This window comes from Takifugu rubripes, chromosome 22 (genome assembly GCF_901000725.2).
Source record: "Takifugu rubripes chromosome 22, fTakRub1.2, whole genome shotgun sequence".
Taxonomy (NCBI): domain Eukaryota; kingdom Metazoa; phylum Chordata; class Actinopteri; order Tetraodontiformes; family Tetraodontidae; genus Takifugu; species Takifugu rubripes.
The window spans coordinates 10925016-10941776 of record NC_042306.1 but is presented as its reverse complement, the minus strand read 5'-3'; the positions used below and the strand labels follow the sequence as shown (position 1 = coordinate 10941776).

The following is a 16761-nucleotide window of genomic DNA, read 5'->3' as shown; positions in this document are numbered from 1 at the left end:
CAGAAGTACCCATATTCACAACAGTGACTTACTCTTTTTGCGTGGATGTGTATAATTCTCAGCGAGTCATGAAATTGCAGTCTCTTGATAATATAACGACTTATTTCTTATTTCATTCTGCTAAATTGTCTCTGTTTTAAGTGTTTGCATGCACCATATGTGCTGTTAAACCAGAGAGCAAACATCAGATGCTTCTTTTTCGATGCAGATCATTAGTTGACTCTGGATTTGGGAGTTACGTAGGCTGCAGTTGGCAGGCAGCTATGCCCCATATGGGTATGAGCTCGGTCAACCCACATTGGGGGGTTTTCAGCATTCATGGGGGAATTGCTTCAATCCTCTGAACATCTGAATGCAGGCACACACAGAGCTCGGAAGAGACGCTGATGTACAAAAAGTTCAGCCCAGAGTAGCAGTTTTGCCTTCTGCACATTTTAAATGGGTCTGTGAATCAATTTGGCATGGCCTCCCATCTTGATTATCGGTAACACTGCCGCCTGGTGTTTAAATAAGTGTACTGCACACACATTTCCAGCATCCATGAAATGCTGAACATGTCTCTATTTTGATAGATTTGATGTCACTTTTTCCTGACATGTTGACATCTGCTCTTTCTTTCCTCTCTTGTGCTCTCTGTCTCCCTCAGTCTCTGTCACACAAATGCCCACAAACACACACACACACACTCATCATTTTAACAACATAAAAACTAGTACGGTCGCCCTCCAGTGAGTCAGTCATGCATGAATGCTGAAGTGCAGTTTTAGTAATCTAGTAAAGCAAGCATAAGAACTCGTGCATCCTCCTGTGGTCACGCGCATCTCCAACAGGTACAGAAAGCAACATATTATGAGTGACTTAATGTGACTGGACCCTCACCTTTAATGATATAACGGGTGAAAATGAATAAAAGGTTAAACTGATTACGTAAGATGGCAGTCCTGAAGGCTCCAAACGTCCCGGCTCCTCGCCGCCTGCCTCCCTCCCTCCCTCCCTCCCCTCCACCCCTCGTCCCTTTGCTGCTGTTGCTGCTGCGGTCATCCTGCTGACAGGCTGCATATCCGCATCCTCTGCTTTCCCCTCATCACCTGCACTAAAAACAACTGAAACTAATGCCACACTGTCACATTAGGTGCCCTTGATGCTGCATTGATCTTTATTTAGGAACCTCGAATCCTGTGCAAGAGATGATGCGTCTCCTCTCATTTCGTATTTCTGGATTTGATTTTTATCGATAAATATATAAAAATGGGTCTCTTCTTGTACAAAAATGAAACGGAACAAGGGTCAATGTGAAGAGTTTTCCTGTCTTCTTTGGGAAGACAATTGATGCTGCAAATAGTCCCTATTTTCATAAAGAAAAGGTAATGTTACATCTCTATTAATTCTCAACCCTATTTACTGTATTTCATACGTTTAAAGGTCACCCATTTATGTGCATATGGTGATTGGGTTATAATTCCTGGGGTATAGCAGTAATGAGTAAACATTCAATTACTTTAAGTTACTTCCAGTTTTTTATGAAGCCGATCTCACCCTTATGTTGGTGCCACTGATCTGTGTTCGATTGAGACTAATCAATAGGCCTTAATGTACTAATTTGATGGATTTCTGATCCCATTACTGACATTTGAGTGGAACAGAGATTACTGCTCCCTCAGCTGTCATTTTAAAGGTTATTCTCTCAGTTCAAAATCAGATCACATTTTTTTACTTATGTTAACACTTAATGTGCAGAATATTACACATGTAACCACAATAAGCCAGCAAGCGACTGATCCAATTATTCGATTTATCATTTAAAATGAGTTGAATGTCGTTTAGGCACTCTGTTTGGATGATCTCCGCTCAAATCCAGATAAACCCATTAGGCAGCCAGGCACTAGTCATCCTCATGCCCAGATGAAGACAGCAGCAGCAGCAGCAGTGGGGAGGGGAGGAAGCGCAGCCGGAGCTCACATTCATTAACGACCACCGACAGCCGGGAAGCCTCCTCCGGTATCTTCCACCGTCACACGGCCGCGGAAGATGGTCGCGGTGCGGGCGTCGCCCAACGCGTCTCCGTCGGCGGAGTGGATCTGCTGCCTGGATAAAAGGTGTGTGCATGCGAGACCTCCGAGCCGCGGTGGTTATTCCCCCGACCCTCCGTGTCATTCAGCCGCTTCAGCGTGATTCGGTCGCAGCCGGCGGTCGCTGCGTGTGCGGCGCGCAATCACGACGCCGACACGCTTTTGTTGCCGCGCATAAAGAGGCTTTGCAATTATATCTATCAGGCATCGTTAACAGCTGTTTGGTGCGTCTTACAGGGGTTCTACCGAACCCCCACCCTGCCTGGTCTGAAAGGCGTTGGTGGCGTCGGGTTCATTGTGGTGTCCCCGCACCGCAGGAGCTGTGATAGGTGGATGATGAAATGCACATGGCTTATGGTTGACTGCTTAAATCAGCCATCCATTTTTAAAATACTACTCTGATGTGCTCGTAAGTAGTTCCCTGGAAAGAGGAAACGATGCACGTCCGCGCCTTTTTGAATGTACTTTGTTGTAAATGCTACACGTGACGTTGTTGCAAATGCCAAATCCCCTGGAAAAGTCTGCGCTGTATCAGTTGGCATTAAAGCCCCATTGATGCAGGAAGACTCTGCTAATAGAAGGCATGGCATCAATAATTAAGTCCAAATGGCACCCTGTGAGCTCATCACCGATGGACCTCCAACTTAAATGTAGGCCCACACCCCGCATCTCACACGCCCACACACACTACATTTGCTTCACTGTGACACATCCTCATGTTACTATTGACAACCTGAGCCATCCTGTACTAAAGAAACCTGATACAAGATGCATTCCATGCGAGAGATGTACGAAAACAGTAGGAATGTGTTGGTTTCACATTCCAGTCAGAATTCCAAAGCTTAATGACCAGTGATCAAAAAGACCTCCAGCTGTGATTGACATTCTGGACAGTGTTGATCTTGTTTAGTGCAAAAGTGCTGAGCCTGGTGTTGACACGACACTCCAGGGTATCTTGAACTAAATGAAGGTGTATGCAGCGGTAGGTGGACGTCAATAAGGACAGCCTGAGTAGCGTTATTAGACTGGACAGGATCTTATTGTAGCACAGTCAACACTCCTTCAATCAATATTTTGGTATTATAGGTGTGTGCGTGCGTGCGTGTGTGAGTAAATGAAATAAACGTGAAGCTGAGTGGGGTAGTGGAGCATAAAAATGGTTGTTAAGATGGAACTTTTACAAAAATAATTGCTTGGAGACAATTCTGGACAGTAAGTGTGAAGTATATTAGATAAGATCAGACGTGTCTGCTGTGTCTCTGGGCAAAATGGAGATGGCCTGTTTAAAAATAAACACCTATCCAGATGTCACAGCAGGTCTGATCAGAACATTTCAGGTCCTTTTAGACTTTCTGGGGAGAGATCAAGATGAAGCTGGCTGCAACACAACATATAGGCTTCGTGGCTTGTTTGAATGATTAATTTTCAGCGTCATGACAGTTTCTCAGGTTGTGTTGTGGCGATGCAGCGGGGTGTCAGGAGAGCTGTGTAATCACAGCTCAGTAATGTCTCCGATACTCTGACACATCAATCTGCCAGGGAGGGAAGCCTGTTTGACATTCTGACGTGCTGCCAATAATCAACTTGTGATTTAATATTTTGTCCAGAAATTCTTTCCCCCCCCCCCCAGAAACAATCTGCTGGACCTTCTGTTGTTTTCTCAATTTTCTATTCGGCGTGTGAGACGACTGGGAGCCTTAATCTTGCACGTTTCTGTGTGTGAGAGAGGGATGTGAGGAGAGAACGATCAGGTGACTAGCTCTAAGGTCACTGCCATCTTTGCATTATGGAGATTTCTCTGCACAGGAAGGAAGGGTGAAGGGTGGTGCTAGTAGAACCTATCCAGGGTTACCCTCCCTGTCTGTCCTTGGTGTTGTGTGTGGGAGTCCACTTGTTTTAACCATTAACCTAGACTAGACTGGGATATGATGCGCTGTTGGAGCCGTGAAGGCTAATGTACTGGCAGCGATGAGTCAGAGGCACAAAAGGGATTAAAAGACTAGCAGAGAAAGAAAAGACCTGGCATCCTCTAATGGTCTTGAGCTTGTGGCAAATGCAGAGGGGATGGAAAGATGTGCAGTGGAGTCCTTCAGGCTAAATGTGTCTATCTAAAAGTGTTGAAAGGAATGCAAATATGCGTGTTTATGTGTGTGCAGGCCAATTATTGCTGCCGGTGAGCCTGAAAACCAGACATGAAGGAATTGGGTACATGTGTGACCGCGTTAGTGGTGGGATTTAATGGACGGTGTGCAGGGAAAGAAAGAAAGGAGCCACGTGTCCTCTTAATAATCTCACTTATTAAGTCAGAAACGTGCTCTATGATGAGGAGGGATGAATGGAGGCAGACAAAGAGGAGAAACCTGAAAGGGGGGGGGAAGGATCGACTGGCTGTCATCTGTGGAAGAAGCCCAACACATTAACTATTCACATGTGCAGTGATGAGTCACCAAAGGAAAAGAAGTGAATGAATGCAGCAACTGCAGCAGACGACGGCTTTGCACTTTGTTTACTGCCGTGTCCTACTCCAGAATGTTTACGCTGTCTGATCCAGCTTCCCTGGTTCCCTCCGTCCCCACGCTTGTGTGAATGTCCAGCAGTGCTTGTGTGTGTGTGTGTGTGTGTGTGTGTGTGAGAGCATGCAGACCGCATGTATTTGAAAGATGGCACAAATGACATTTTGCATCGAGACCCCGTGGGAGGTCTGAGCCAGGAGGAGTAACGCCTGGCCTGTGACTTTCCTCTCCCAAAGGGTAGCGTGCGCTCTAAGATGCACACTCATCTTACATGTGCATAAATGGAGAGCAAGGCATTATTTTGACTATACTTTTAAAATGTCAGTGATGCAAATGTTGGATATTAACTACAATTGATACCAAATTCTACATGTTTCCTGTGGATATTTGACTGATTTCAACAAGTTATCCAAGTCATTTATGAAAGCTCACCTCATTAAAGATGCCAATACGTCTCTAATGTTTGGTTCTCTTTGTGCACAGGCCCTCGGAGCGCTCGGGAGAGGATGTTGACATAATATTGACCAGACTGAGAGAAGTCAAAGCGTTCCATCGGTTCCCACCTCCGCTGCTGCTGCAGATCTGTGCCTGTGCCTTCTACGAATGCCTGGAGAAAGGCATTACATGTATGTACCGGAATATAATGGCTGTGGAGTTGGGTGCTATAGATGACTCAGCTCCTGCTGCACCCAGACAACCCAGTGCAGTTCTTTAAAGCGTGGTCGCATGTTCTTATTTAAGGCACACATTTCTTTCTGTTTGATGTGTGAAAAATCAGTCTATGATGATATTATTGTTGTCATTATGGACAGTGTTTCGACAGGGAGACATTGGCACCAGCTGGTATGCAGTTCTGTCTGGCTCTCTGGATGTTAAAGTATCCGAAACAGCAAACCACCAGGTAAAATCCGGTTCAAGATTCTGGCTCTCATTTAAATCACGTGCATATTTAGGAGTCGGCTATTAGTTTTCAAACCCAGATGACGTTGGCTCCTTTCAGTTCTGCCAGTCAAACCTGCATGTTACAGAAAGCAGGTCCTCTGAAAATGGTGCTCTCTGCTGCTGCTGCTTATTTTATGCAGCCGAGTGTGGAAATGGGATTGCACTGTGCACACAGAGAAGAATGAAGGGAAGAAGCAAAGATAAGAGAGAGAAGAAGGACAGGATTTATTCCAGGTTGAAGACAGAGATAAGCAGCATTTCCACAATGCTTTCTTTCTCCGCATCGAGCCCTAAAGTGCCATTGGCAGCCTAATTTCTGTGGCTGTGTTTGTAAAGTCAGTGTGGACAGCTGCAAAGGTTTCCAAGTTTACTTGGATGTGTTCCTTCTACAAGTCTTTGCAGTTATATCCAGCATCCGGAGATCCGCTTTATACAGGAACGTGTTTACTAGTTCATTTTTGAATTGATTTGCATTCATTACCCTAAATTATTGTTTGCTCTTTGTGCCGATCCCTATTAATAAAACAAACCTTTATGTTTAGAATTGTAACCATGCTGTTGCTGTGAGACGTCAATGGATGTTGATCACGAAGCAAACTACACAATAGATGCGGGAATTTGCAATTAAAATTCCACATCCTTTGCACAATTTCTTGCCTAAAGCCCTGTAATTGTGCACCAAGGATATTACGGATCAATTATCTTTCCTTATTTCCAGTGCATTTATTCTGTGAATAAATTATTAAAAACAAACCAAACACACAACGTACAAACTGTGGCGAGTATAAAATGTAACTGTGTTCTGGAGATGCTGATTTGTGATGAATTGACGTCTTTTGAATGTGTTGCTTCTTTGTTTTCCCCTCCATCGAGCTTGTTGGATGTTGTGCTGCTAAACGAATGCGTTTGCCTGCAGGATGCAGTCACCATTTGCACTCTGGGAATTGGGACGGCGTTCGGGGAGTCCATCCTGGACAACACGCCTCGGCACGCTACCATCGTCAGCCGGGAGACCAGTGAGCTGCTTCGTATCGAACAGAGGGAGTTCAAGAGCCTCTGGGAGGTGAGGGGGGAAACTGGACCAGTTCGACACATTCACGGTTTAGCGGGAAGGGAATCTTAATAGCGCAGCTAAAGCTTTTTAATATGGAGCTGTTTTGTATAGAGCAACCGTCAGATGTAATTGGTGCGATGCATTTTCTCTGCTGCACCTATTGGACACACTCCCTCAGGGAACAGCCAGCCGAGGCTACAGAGGAAGAGCAAGGAAGGGCGCTGCGTCTTCCTATATGTCACACCGGTCATTTACCGGTCACAGCTTGTGTTCAGACACCTCCGAATCACCTCCTGTCCATTATAGCCCATGCCAAAACCATCTTATTAAGATGTGCACACGCTGTCTGGTGCCAGAGTGTGTTATGTTTAAGCAAGTGCTCTCTGTCCGCCTCCAGTCTGGCTGGTTTTGAGGGTGACACTCAAAGCACAGACCGTAGCCTGAAGTTGTCTGCTATTGAGTCTTATTCAGGTCATAGTAAAAGCATCTTTGTGCTTGTGCGCTCGTAAATTACTATTTTTTGTGCATCTGCTTGTCTGGCTGAGACTAGCAGGCTGCAGAGTGAATGCAATTGTGTGTCTGATGAAAAGATAAAAGGGAGAAAAGGGGCCGCTCCTCCATAATTCTTGAGCTAAATGAAAGTGAGGCGGAAAACAGCTTGTTGTTTCAGGCACATGTACATAAGCATCCAGCTCCACAACACAGCTTGTAGTCTTTTTCTTCCTCATTTACTTCTTTCACCTGCTCCCCTTCAGCCCACTTCCTCTCTCCTCTTTTGACCGTGCGGAGACTTTTGGCCAGCCTCCTCCCTCAGAGCGGCGCAGTCGTCCGGAGGCTCGGATCTCTGTGGTAACCTGCGAGAGAAAGCAGCTCCGTCCTTGGCTCAATTACGGTGCAAGAGGAGGAGTGAGGGACCGGGAAAGACACTGGCTTCACTGTGTGTGAAAGGGAGAGCGCGTGAGGGGGGGAGGCAGCGGAGCAGCTTGAATTGAGCAGGATGCTGTTTGGTGGCTCATTTCAGTTGTAAAGTAGCAGAGGGCGGCTCTCATAAGGTTTTAATCCCTTTAATCGGCGGCAGCCGTCCTCAGGTGAGTGTCAGCTCTGACGCTTCCATATGTTTCTTTGTTGTTTCAGTCACACTAAATGTGATTTACAATAGTTTTGCTGAGTCTCCTGGTCGTGATTGTGATGAAGATGGTGACAGTCAGGGATGTCTTTGTGCGTTGTCATCCAGAGGGACGCTTTCTCTCTGTCTCCTTCTGGTTTGTGTGTGGCCTAAGCGTCTCATAGATCATAGCTTTATTGATAGTGGTCCTCAGTGCAGTATGCTGCCTTCAGAAATATTTACAGCTGTGAAAGCTGCATCTGGGCAGTCTCATTAACCCAGACTTGAATGATACTGCTGCTGTGTATGTGTGTTATATAATGTCATTTGTTCTGCATGTAAATGATCTAGGTTGCACAAAGAGCTTTGTTTTGCAGGGTGCTTGCACTGTGTCTGATTAAAAATAAGGTTTGTGTGTGTGTGTGTGTGCTCCTGTGTGTACATCTGGGACAGATGCAAAATGCCTTGAAACATTTTATAAAATTGTTATAACGATACAGTAATATTTTTTAGAGATGCATCTTAAAACATTTTCCGATGTCTGTATTTTATAGAAATATCGTCAGAGCTTGGCTGGACTTTTGGCTCCTCCTTATGGAGCGATGGAGAGCGGCTCCAACAATGACAGTACGTCAGAAGATTTAGTTGCACTTAAAGCAATAATCTAATAGTATTCAAATAAACGGCGAACATATTTCTCGTTCTTTTTAGTTTTTCTGTTTACGAATATATTCTCTTGTCCCTCTGTCTTTCAGGAAATCTTTGCTTTAGCAGTTAGCTTTCAAATGATGACCATCATTGTTTTGGATTAACGCAAAATGGCGATGTGATATTTAGCTTTTCTATAATTCCCAGTTTGGGGAAAAAGTGTAGCATTTGTGTCATTTTGCATTCAAGCACCTTAACGGCTTTGTTTCCTCCCAAGGACTCTCGGACAAAGATAATATGAACTCGGATTCTTCAAACAAAGCTCACAACAAGGTGAGAACTGTCCCCACTCCCCTGCAACACTAAAAGCACCATTAAGACTCACAAGAGCTATATGGCCAGAGGCTATATGCACGGGGCCTGAGTTTTGTTTAGAAAAGGTGTCAGTCAAATTGGTCATAGAATGCTTAAAAACAACAACCCACAACCAGTCTTGACTGATCAAATGAATAAAAACAAATAATTTAGGGAAGCTGGGAGGAGGGTAATTAACACTGGACCACCGTGTACTTTAATGTATATGAATGAATGCCAGGTTAGATTTTGGAGGCGTGTGTGTGTGCGCGTGTGTGTACTGGAGAGTGACGAGCGATGACTCACGGCTGTGATCCTCTGTAGATATGCTAATGCTAGCTAATGCATGCACACAGAAGAAAGATGCCATCTGCCCAATTAGCCTGCTTTGTTGGTTTCTACATCAGCTGTGCTGTTAGCGTCCACATCTGCCTTTTTCTTCTGTCTTTAAAGCTCAGGTGCGGTCTGTACGTTTGTTTTAATATATACATACATTTATCTTGGAGTGGTTCAAACAGAATCAAGGTTGTGGCTCAAAATTAGCATTTTACGGTATTTGAAATCTACTGATGAAGGCCGACTGAATAAGCTGCTGAACCTGTGGCTTGGATGCTACAATCAGTGCAAACATTCTCTTCAGTTTGCAGTGTAAATATTTGCACAACTAGTTCATGGGGGCAACTGTTAATGTGGTGTATTTACTTTTTATTTCTTCAGATCAGATGTCTGTACACAACAAGCATTGACTCAATATCAGTTCGTGAGCAGTTCACCAAAGAACCTTGTTTTGGTGCGCAGGTCCCTTCAGAGAAGCTACAGCGAGCCGGCAAGGTTCTCCGCAATGCCATCCTGTCCAGAGCCCCACACATGATCCGAGACAGGAAGTACCACCTGAAGACATACAGGTAAGATAATGTTTGTTTATAATGACACCGCTGTCCCGAGTGTTGTGTAATAATTCAGATGTGCAGCGTTATGTGATTCTTCATTCTATGTGATTCTTCAGACAATGTTGTGTAGGCACGGAGCTGGTGGACTGGCTGGTGTTGCAGAGCGCATGTGTTCTCACTCGTTCTCACGCCGTGGGCATGTGGCAGGCCCTGCTCGAAGAGAGGGTGCTCAACCATGGTAAATTCTCCGGTGTTTTATATATAGCGATAGCTAGATATTATTCAACTGTCCAACTCGGACCGCAGCCTGTTAATAACACAGTTAACAGACATTGTATTTGTGTGCTCTTTAGTGGACCAGGATCTGGGATTCCAAGACAAGTACTTGTTCTACCGTTTCCTTGACGACGAGGAGGAGGACACGCCGTTACCTAGCGAGGAGGAGAAACGGGAGAGTGAAGAGGAGCTGCCGGAGACCATCCTCTTCCTCGCTCAGATTGGCCCTGACGCACTGCTGCGCATGATCCTCAAGAAATCGTCAGTAACAGTCAGCAATAACATTATTTAGTGTTTCCCCTCCTTGAAATATATTGGCGCATACGTGGGCCTAGTGGCGTAAACATACGATTATCCTGACTCATCATTTGGAACACAAAGTGCCGTCACGCCAACAAATCATCTGTCATGGCTGCTTTCCCACGAGCCGACTCGCTTCTCATTAGAACGTGACATTTCTCATTTGTGAGCAGTGAATTCAGAAGCGACGCACGTAGGAACTCACGAGTGGCACGTTCTCTCTGACACCTCTGTGCTCGTCTGCAGGCCTGGTCAGAGGACGGGGGACGACCTAGAGATCATATATGACGAGCTGCTTCACATCAAGGCCTTAGCTCATCTCTCCAACACTGTGAGTCGGCTCGCCTGTTTTCCATTAAAGCAACGGTACAAAGACGCCCGCACGGGCCTCAGAGGAGTGGCCCATCTGATACTTCAATGCCAAATTCAGAGGACTGTTTATGTGGAAACTCCATAAATCCAGAAAAAAAGAGACCCCTAAGAAATCCTATGTTGCGATAGCATGATTTTAGCATCCCAAAGTAAGCAGATAATTGAACACACCTGGTGTGATGTGAGTGAGACTGATATGTAAAAGGCATTTCTCATTTAGGATTAAGTGTTTTACCTCAGGGAGGCTCTATAGTCTCTGCCAATACTGTATATCCCACCAGTATAATTGGATGCATTCGGCTGTGTGTTGGCAAGCGTTTTAACAAAAATTCTTTTGTTGCTCTCAGCAGAATAACGTTCAGTAGGAGGTTTAAATAAAAACACTGGGCTGTAATCCAGCTATTCAAAAGCCTCATTCTTTCATTTTCTGCAGTTTAATAACCCGCTCTCATATTTGCGTTGTGCCGGCACTTTATGTTTTAAGCCGCACTCTCTGATCTGTAGGTGAAGAGGGAACTGGCAAGTGTGGTGATCTTCGAGTCGCACGCAAAAGCCGGGACCGTGTGTGAGTCTTCCTCCCTGCAATTTGATTGATTTAATATATAATCGTGTTTTCATTGGGAATTGTTTTGGTTATAGACATTTTGAAATGGAACAGCAAGAGCACGCACACACACACACATGCATCAACCTCCAAACACCCACAAAGAGCTCTGTTTTATATATATATCTATTTTAGTCACATGTGGGGGCTAATATGCACTTTTCATCTTTGTTTTTTTTCCTAGTGTTCAACCAAGGAGAGGAAGGCACATCGTGGTACATCATCCAGAAAGGGTCTGTCAACGTGGTCATCTATGGCAAGGTGTGTATTTCAGCCGCTTCAGTCGGAAGGGGGGAATCATCTGTAACAAACGGGTGAAAGACTGGTATTATCCACCCTGGAGGCACCAGTAATGTCTAAACCTGATCTGCTCACCATGACTCCGAAATGTGATTAAAAGGCTTAAGAGGGTTTAACTGGTATACGGTGCCACACACACACGGATCTACAGCTGCTGCACAGGCAGATGCCGCACAGCACGGGTCCTCCTGTGTGCTCGTGAACACGTCGCACGCTTTGATTAAGGTGCTGCTGCTCCTGCTTTTCTCATTTCTGAGTACGTGTAACCAGAGTTGTGCATCGGCCTCAGGGTGTGGTGTGTACGCTCCATGAGGGTGACGACTTTGGGAAGTTGGCCCTGGTAACAGACTCGCCTCGGGCGGCCTCCATTGTTCTCAGAGAGGACAATTGCCACTTCCTTCGTGTGGACAAGGAGGACTTCAACAGGATACTCAGGGTACACAGTTTAAAATGTCTGTAATCTCTTTAATCATATAAGCTGCTCCAGATTATTATTATTTTTTTTCAAATGCATGAACTTTGTTGCTTCTGTCAGCGCATCTTTTACCTTTTCTAGGATGTGGAAGCCAACACGGTGCGTTTAAAAGAGCACGAGCAGCCAGTGCTGGTGTTAGAAAAGAGTCCTCGTGCCTCCACCCTCGGAAGCATCAAGTGGGTGTTTATTAGGAGTCTCACATTGTGTCTGTTGTGTTCGGGAAGCAAAAAACATTGCATGTTCTCCTGCTTTCTGCAGGTACACTGTGATTTCAGGGACACCAGAGAAGATTCTTGAGCATTTCCTGGAGTCCATGAGAGTAGACATACATCCCAGTGAACCAGGTACCAGTTGAATGAAGAATGCTGGAGATTCTGAACACTCTAATGTGCATTTCCAATATTTTGCTCTACACATTTGAAACCTTATAACTCTTCCCTTCTCCGCTTTCTTCCCTTCTCTTTTCCTGTCGTTTTCCTTTATTCTGTCAGATCCAGCAGTGGATGATTTTGTCCTCATGCACTGTGTCTTCATGCCCAACACACAGCTGTGCCCTCTCCTCATGGCACAATATCCTTTCTGCCTTTTCTTTCCAATTATCGCCTTATAATTCAGATTGTCTGACATCTGTACATTAATCCCGGTGGTCAGCCAACCTCTCGAGCATCACCCCTGCACACTGATTTATCACTATATCATCTTTAGCTAGCTATTTTAAGGTTCTACCTTTGTAAAATGTTAAAATATTTAATTTACTGCTCTGAGTATAAAACATTTTAGTTTTTTTCCTCTGCTTGGACATATGAAATCTCTGTTTCTCTTTAACCTTGTGCACTTACCATACAGCGTCTCCTCCTGGCTCCGAACAGGAGAAGTTTGAGTTTGCCGTCAACTGTAAGAGGAGGGCTCTCACTCTGACCCTGCGCTGGGCTAACACACACTCCTACCTGCTCCAGGAGGAGCCCGCCTCAATCGCTTTCCTCGAGGTAACGGAGAGCAACAACCTGGAAATAAAGAGATCAGACGGTGCTTAGAGGCATGGACTGAGTTTGTCTCTTGTCCTCCACATCTCCAGGAGCTTTACGGCAGTTTGTCAAATGATTCTCGGATGTCAAGGGCTTTGAAAGACTACCTTACTGACCTGGAAAAAATAGTTCAATTACAGTATGGTTCCTCCCTTTTCATGCATATCTTTCACCATCATATTCCCTTTATTGCATGTGTTCATTTTTTGTTTCTGCACCTTTTTGTAGTTCAGAAGAAGCCAAAGCTAATAAAAAGGTACGCGCACACTCCTGTTTAAGCATTCATGAGTTGCATGCTAGCAATAATTCATGAGGAGACACAAGACAGGTGAATGCTGACTATTGTATTTTTGTTCAGAAAACACTTATACGACAGTTTAGCAACGGAGAAGAAAGGCTGCAGAAGAAACAGCCAATCAGAAATCAAGACGACAGTGAGTTTTTTTCCCTTTTATTCAAGCTACAAAGCTTAACTGTTAGCCTCCTCCTCATTTTTTGGTATTCTCTGTTGTATCTAGTCTTATTAAAGGTGTACTGCAGTGACCACACATACACAACCATCCGGGTCGCTGTGGCAGCAACGGGAAGAGAGGTGATCAACGCAGTGGCCGACAAGCTGGGCTCCACCGACGAGCTCGTCCTGGTCCACCACAGCTCTGCTGGAGGTAAGAACTCCTGCCTTCTGCCGGCAATCATTCCTACTGCCTACTCTTTGCTCCGGGGTCGGAGCAACTGTCCGCGTGGAATCTGAGCGAGCGCTGAAAGACTGTGTGTATCCTCCTTTTGACAGAAAAACAGGTCGTAAAGCCCAACGACGTGTCGGTGTTTTCTGCTCTGAGCATCAATGGCAGATTGTTTGCATGCCCCAGAGAGCAGCTCAGCAGTCTGGTAGGAGATGTTTCCTTGTAGAATTAGGGCTCTTTGAATAAGAACCGGCTTGCAGTATTATGTTCCCATCGTGCACTGTCAGCAGCAGGTCCACACCTCTGTTAGACTTTTATTTCCATCCCTTTTCCCAACATGTCACAAAAGGACTTTACCCACAGTGACTATTTTGTGTATTTTGTGCATTAGACTCATCTTCCAGACCAAGAGGGCCCCTCTGCAGGCTCCATGTCCACGTTTGAGCTGATGAGCTCTAAGGATCTGGCCTACCAGATGACCATGTTTGACTGGGAACTCTTCAGCTGCATGCATGAGGTCGCACCCCCCCCCAGGCTGAACATTAACATGAGAAAAATCAGCGACGGGTCATTATGCAGCAGAAGCCGCTGCACGATCCGGTGCCGACAATAATCTTTGCGCCTTTTCCTCCCCAGCACGAGCTGCTGTATCACACGTTCGGCCGGCAGAACTTCAGGAGAACCACGGCCAACCTGGACCTGTTCCTGCGCCGGTTCAACCAGGTCCAGCTGTGGGTGGTGACCGAGGTCTGCCTGTGCAGCCAGCTCAGTAAGAGAGTGCAGCTCCTCAAGAAGTTCATCAAGATCGCCGCACAGTGAGTGGCCAAGGCGCCGTCGGCCGTCACGCGCCAGTGCATGCTGGGCCGCACGCACTCGATCACGTGATGAGGTCGGTCTGGCTTGTGTGTTTGCCCACAGCTGTCGGGAGTTTAAGAATCTGAATTCATTCTTCGCCATCATCATGGGGATGAGCAACCCTGCTGTGAGCAGACTGAGCCAGACGTGGGAGGTAAACTCTGCCTAGAACTGCAACCTCGGGGGGGGGATTCCGCTGCTTCTGAAGAGCTACACTGAGATCTCTGTTTTCACTCCCCCGCAGAAGCTCCCCACCAAGTTTAAGAAGTTTTACGCTGAATTTGAGAATATGATGGTAGGTTGCATCATCTTTGAGGTGAGCGCGTATTCATTCTAGTTGCTATTTGAGCATTAGTGATTATACTGGATGGCTCTGCTGCGGAGATCCCAAATAAGAGGGAACAAAAACACCTTTTAGAGATAAACTGTGTGTTTTTGCTGACAGGACCCATCAAGAAACCACCGATCTTACAGACTGACCGTCACCAAACTGGAACCACCCATCATCCCCTTCATGCCGCTCCTCCTTAAAGGTGCAGCTTCATTCAAGAACTATCATCATTGCCATTTGATTCTCTTTTAAATGTTTTTTCCCCCCTCCAGATATGACTTTTACACACGAGGGTAACAAAACCTTCATTGACACTATGGTGAATTTTGAGAAAATGGTGAGTTCGTTTACCCCCGAGGGGGCGAGCTATGTATCATGATGCACTTCCCCTCGTGTAAGATGGACGGAATAACCGTGGCGCCCTTCTCTGCTCCCCGTCAGCGGATTATCGCCAACGCCATTCGGCAAGTGCGACACTGTCGAAGTCAGCCCTTCAGTAAGTCTGCCTCTTTGTCCTCTCGGCCTCACACACAGCTTTCCATCCCTCCCTCCTAATCACATTTCTTCATTGCAACAGATCCCGACATATGCCAACCCAACAAAAACCAAGCGGAGGTGCGGGGTTACGTCCGGAAGCTCTGCGTGATCGACAACCAGAGGGCGCTGACTCAGCTCTCTTATAGGCTGGAGCCCCGGAGGACGTGAGCTCCCAATCTTCCACCGCCATCGCCTTCTGTGACGTTAGCGTTAAAACCAACCTCACACTCTCACACACACACACGTGGACTTCAGCTCTTGTGGACCAATATGGGTCCGAGGTTTCTACTGTGCCGTTAAAAGCTTCTTCTTCCCGGACAGACGATGTTTAGCTGCTTTCCCGTCGCTCCGTCTTCGAGGGTTTCAAACTGTGCTCATCCTCCATGTTTAGGACCTGTTAGATAGAACTGTAATGTATAGAACTGGAATCAATATCCCGCATGAGTTGACCGTTCTAGGCTTTGTGTTCTATACAGTGGATTTCTATCGGAGCGTCCTGTGATGTTGTGCTGCCCCGATTGAGCCCCAGCTCCAGTATCTTTCTCCGTCAGTCATAATGGTGTAAACAGAAAAAAAAGCCCTCATAGTGATGTAGACTCGGATGTCTCTGTTGTCCAGTAGAAAGATGAAAGTGAAAAGAATCGGGAGCGTCCCTTGACGACCCAACAGTATTAGTGGGTTCAAACCACCACAGTATTCCATTAGTTTGCTTTGATGACGCTTGCTTTGATTCAGACAGGCCGACTCATCCCGCCACCGGCTTCTACTCTAAGGGGAAACTTTGATCCACCGGTTGTGATCAGTCCGTGCGGTTAGATTTTATTTGTATGTTGGTTTAGATGTTAATTATTTTCCTTTGATCTCAGGAGCTATTGTGTGTCCAACTGCTGTGAAGCTGCCTTTCCCCAGAGCGGCCTGTTACTGTGCTGTACGTGTGGTTTGCCTGAATAAAAAAAAAACCCCCAAAAATGGCTGATTCCACCTCCGCCTCGCTCTTCTGGATGGTTTGCACGGGTGCCCCTTGTGCCGTTTTACGCGCTTTATTTTTGCTTTCTTGTTTACAATCCCCCTCATTTCCCAACGCTTCCCGTTTTATTCATCCAGTGAATCGTAACGACGTCTCCCGTCCCCACGATCGCTGCCAGGCGTGCGTCAGAAGCGTCTAAACATCTCTGAGCTGATCTCAACTGTCGTGACACCCCCCCCCACACACACACACACACACCCCACCACCACTGTGATGTCAGCGCCGCTATCTTAGTTGATGTCACTGGGTCCTTCCTGTACTGCTGACCCACGCTGTTGGGCTTCTCTGCTGTTTCGGGATGCATAATGTGCGAGACGTGGATTTATTTATCTGTGGCGCTCGGCTTCGTTGTGGACTGATTTATAGTGTGTGACCCACCGCGGACCAGAGGTATGTAACTC

The 16761-nt window shown here is 46.1% G+C and overlaps 2 protein-coding genes across 5 annotated transcripts in view; one reads left to right on the top strand and one right to left on the bottom strand.

Annotated features, from left to right (window-relative positions):
• The first annotated feature begins 1841 nt into the window (after positions 1-1841).
• LOC101070245 (rap guanine nucleotide exchange factor 4-like) lies at positions 1842-16314 on the top strand. 3 transcript variants are annotated; one of them, XM_011616526.2, is made up of 30 exons: positions 1842-2096; positions 5066-5208; positions 5395-5483; positions 6441-6587; positions 8238-8310; positions 8609-8664; positions 9484-9590; positions 9692-9813; positions 9929-10112; positions 10398-10482; positions 11028-11088; positions 11312-11388; positions 11717-11863; positions 11984-12078; positions 12161-12246; positions 12394-12472; positions 12738-12888; positions 12978-13066; positions 13156-13183; positions 13286-13361; positions 13446-13592; positions 13718-13815; positions 14002-14127; positions 14247-14425; positions 14529-14619; positions 14710-14760; positions 14911-14998; positions 15069-15133; positions 15238-15292; positions 15374-16314. In XM_011616526.2, the coding sequence occupies exons 1-30, from the start codon at positions 2029-2031 to the stop codon at positions 15499-15501; spliced, it is 2991 nt and encodes a 996-aa protein (XP_011614828.1). In that variant the 5' UTR covers positions 1842-2028; the 3' UTR covers positions 15502-16314. The 3 variants fall into 3 exon arrangements, with proteins under 3 accessions (XP_011614828.1, XP_011614829.1, XP_029686287.1); XM_011616527.2 differs by lacking the exon at positions 12394-12472 and having other exon boundaries at positions 1843-2096; positions 12749-12888; XM_029830427.1 differs by lacking the exons at positions 1842-2096; positions 5066-5208; positions 5395-5483; positions 6441-6587 and adding an exon at positions 7527-7666.
• Positions 11320-16761, bottom strand: part of dnah9l (dynein, axonemal, heavy polypeptide 9 like) — a 36729-nt gene continuing 31287 nt past the window's right edge. For both annotated transcript variants that reach the window (XM_029830422.1, XM_029830423.1), the window contains 2 exons: positions 12742-12906; positions 11320-11428 (listed from right to left, as the gene is read on the bottom strand). The gene's annotated coding sequence lies outside the window, so the exon portion shown is untranslated. The remainder of the gene's footprint in view (positions 11429-12741; positions 12907-16761) is intronic.

What these genes read in the sequence shown, in the direction of transcription:
- LOC101070245 (XM_011616526.2), top strand. Translation starts at nt 2,029, where the DNA reads ATGGTCGCGGTGCGGGCGTCGCCCAACGCGTCTCCGTCGGCGGAGTGG. An exon ending in CCTGGAGAAAGGCATTACAT is followed by an intron (nt 5,209 to 5,394) that starts GTATGTACCGGA and finishes CATTATGGACAG; the next exon opens with TGTTTCGACAGGGAGACATT. An exon ending in TTCATCAAGATCGCCGCACA is followed by an intron (nt 14,426 to 14,528) that starts GTGAGTGGCCAA and finishes GTTTGCCCACAG; the next exon opens with CTGTCGGGAGTTTAAGAATC.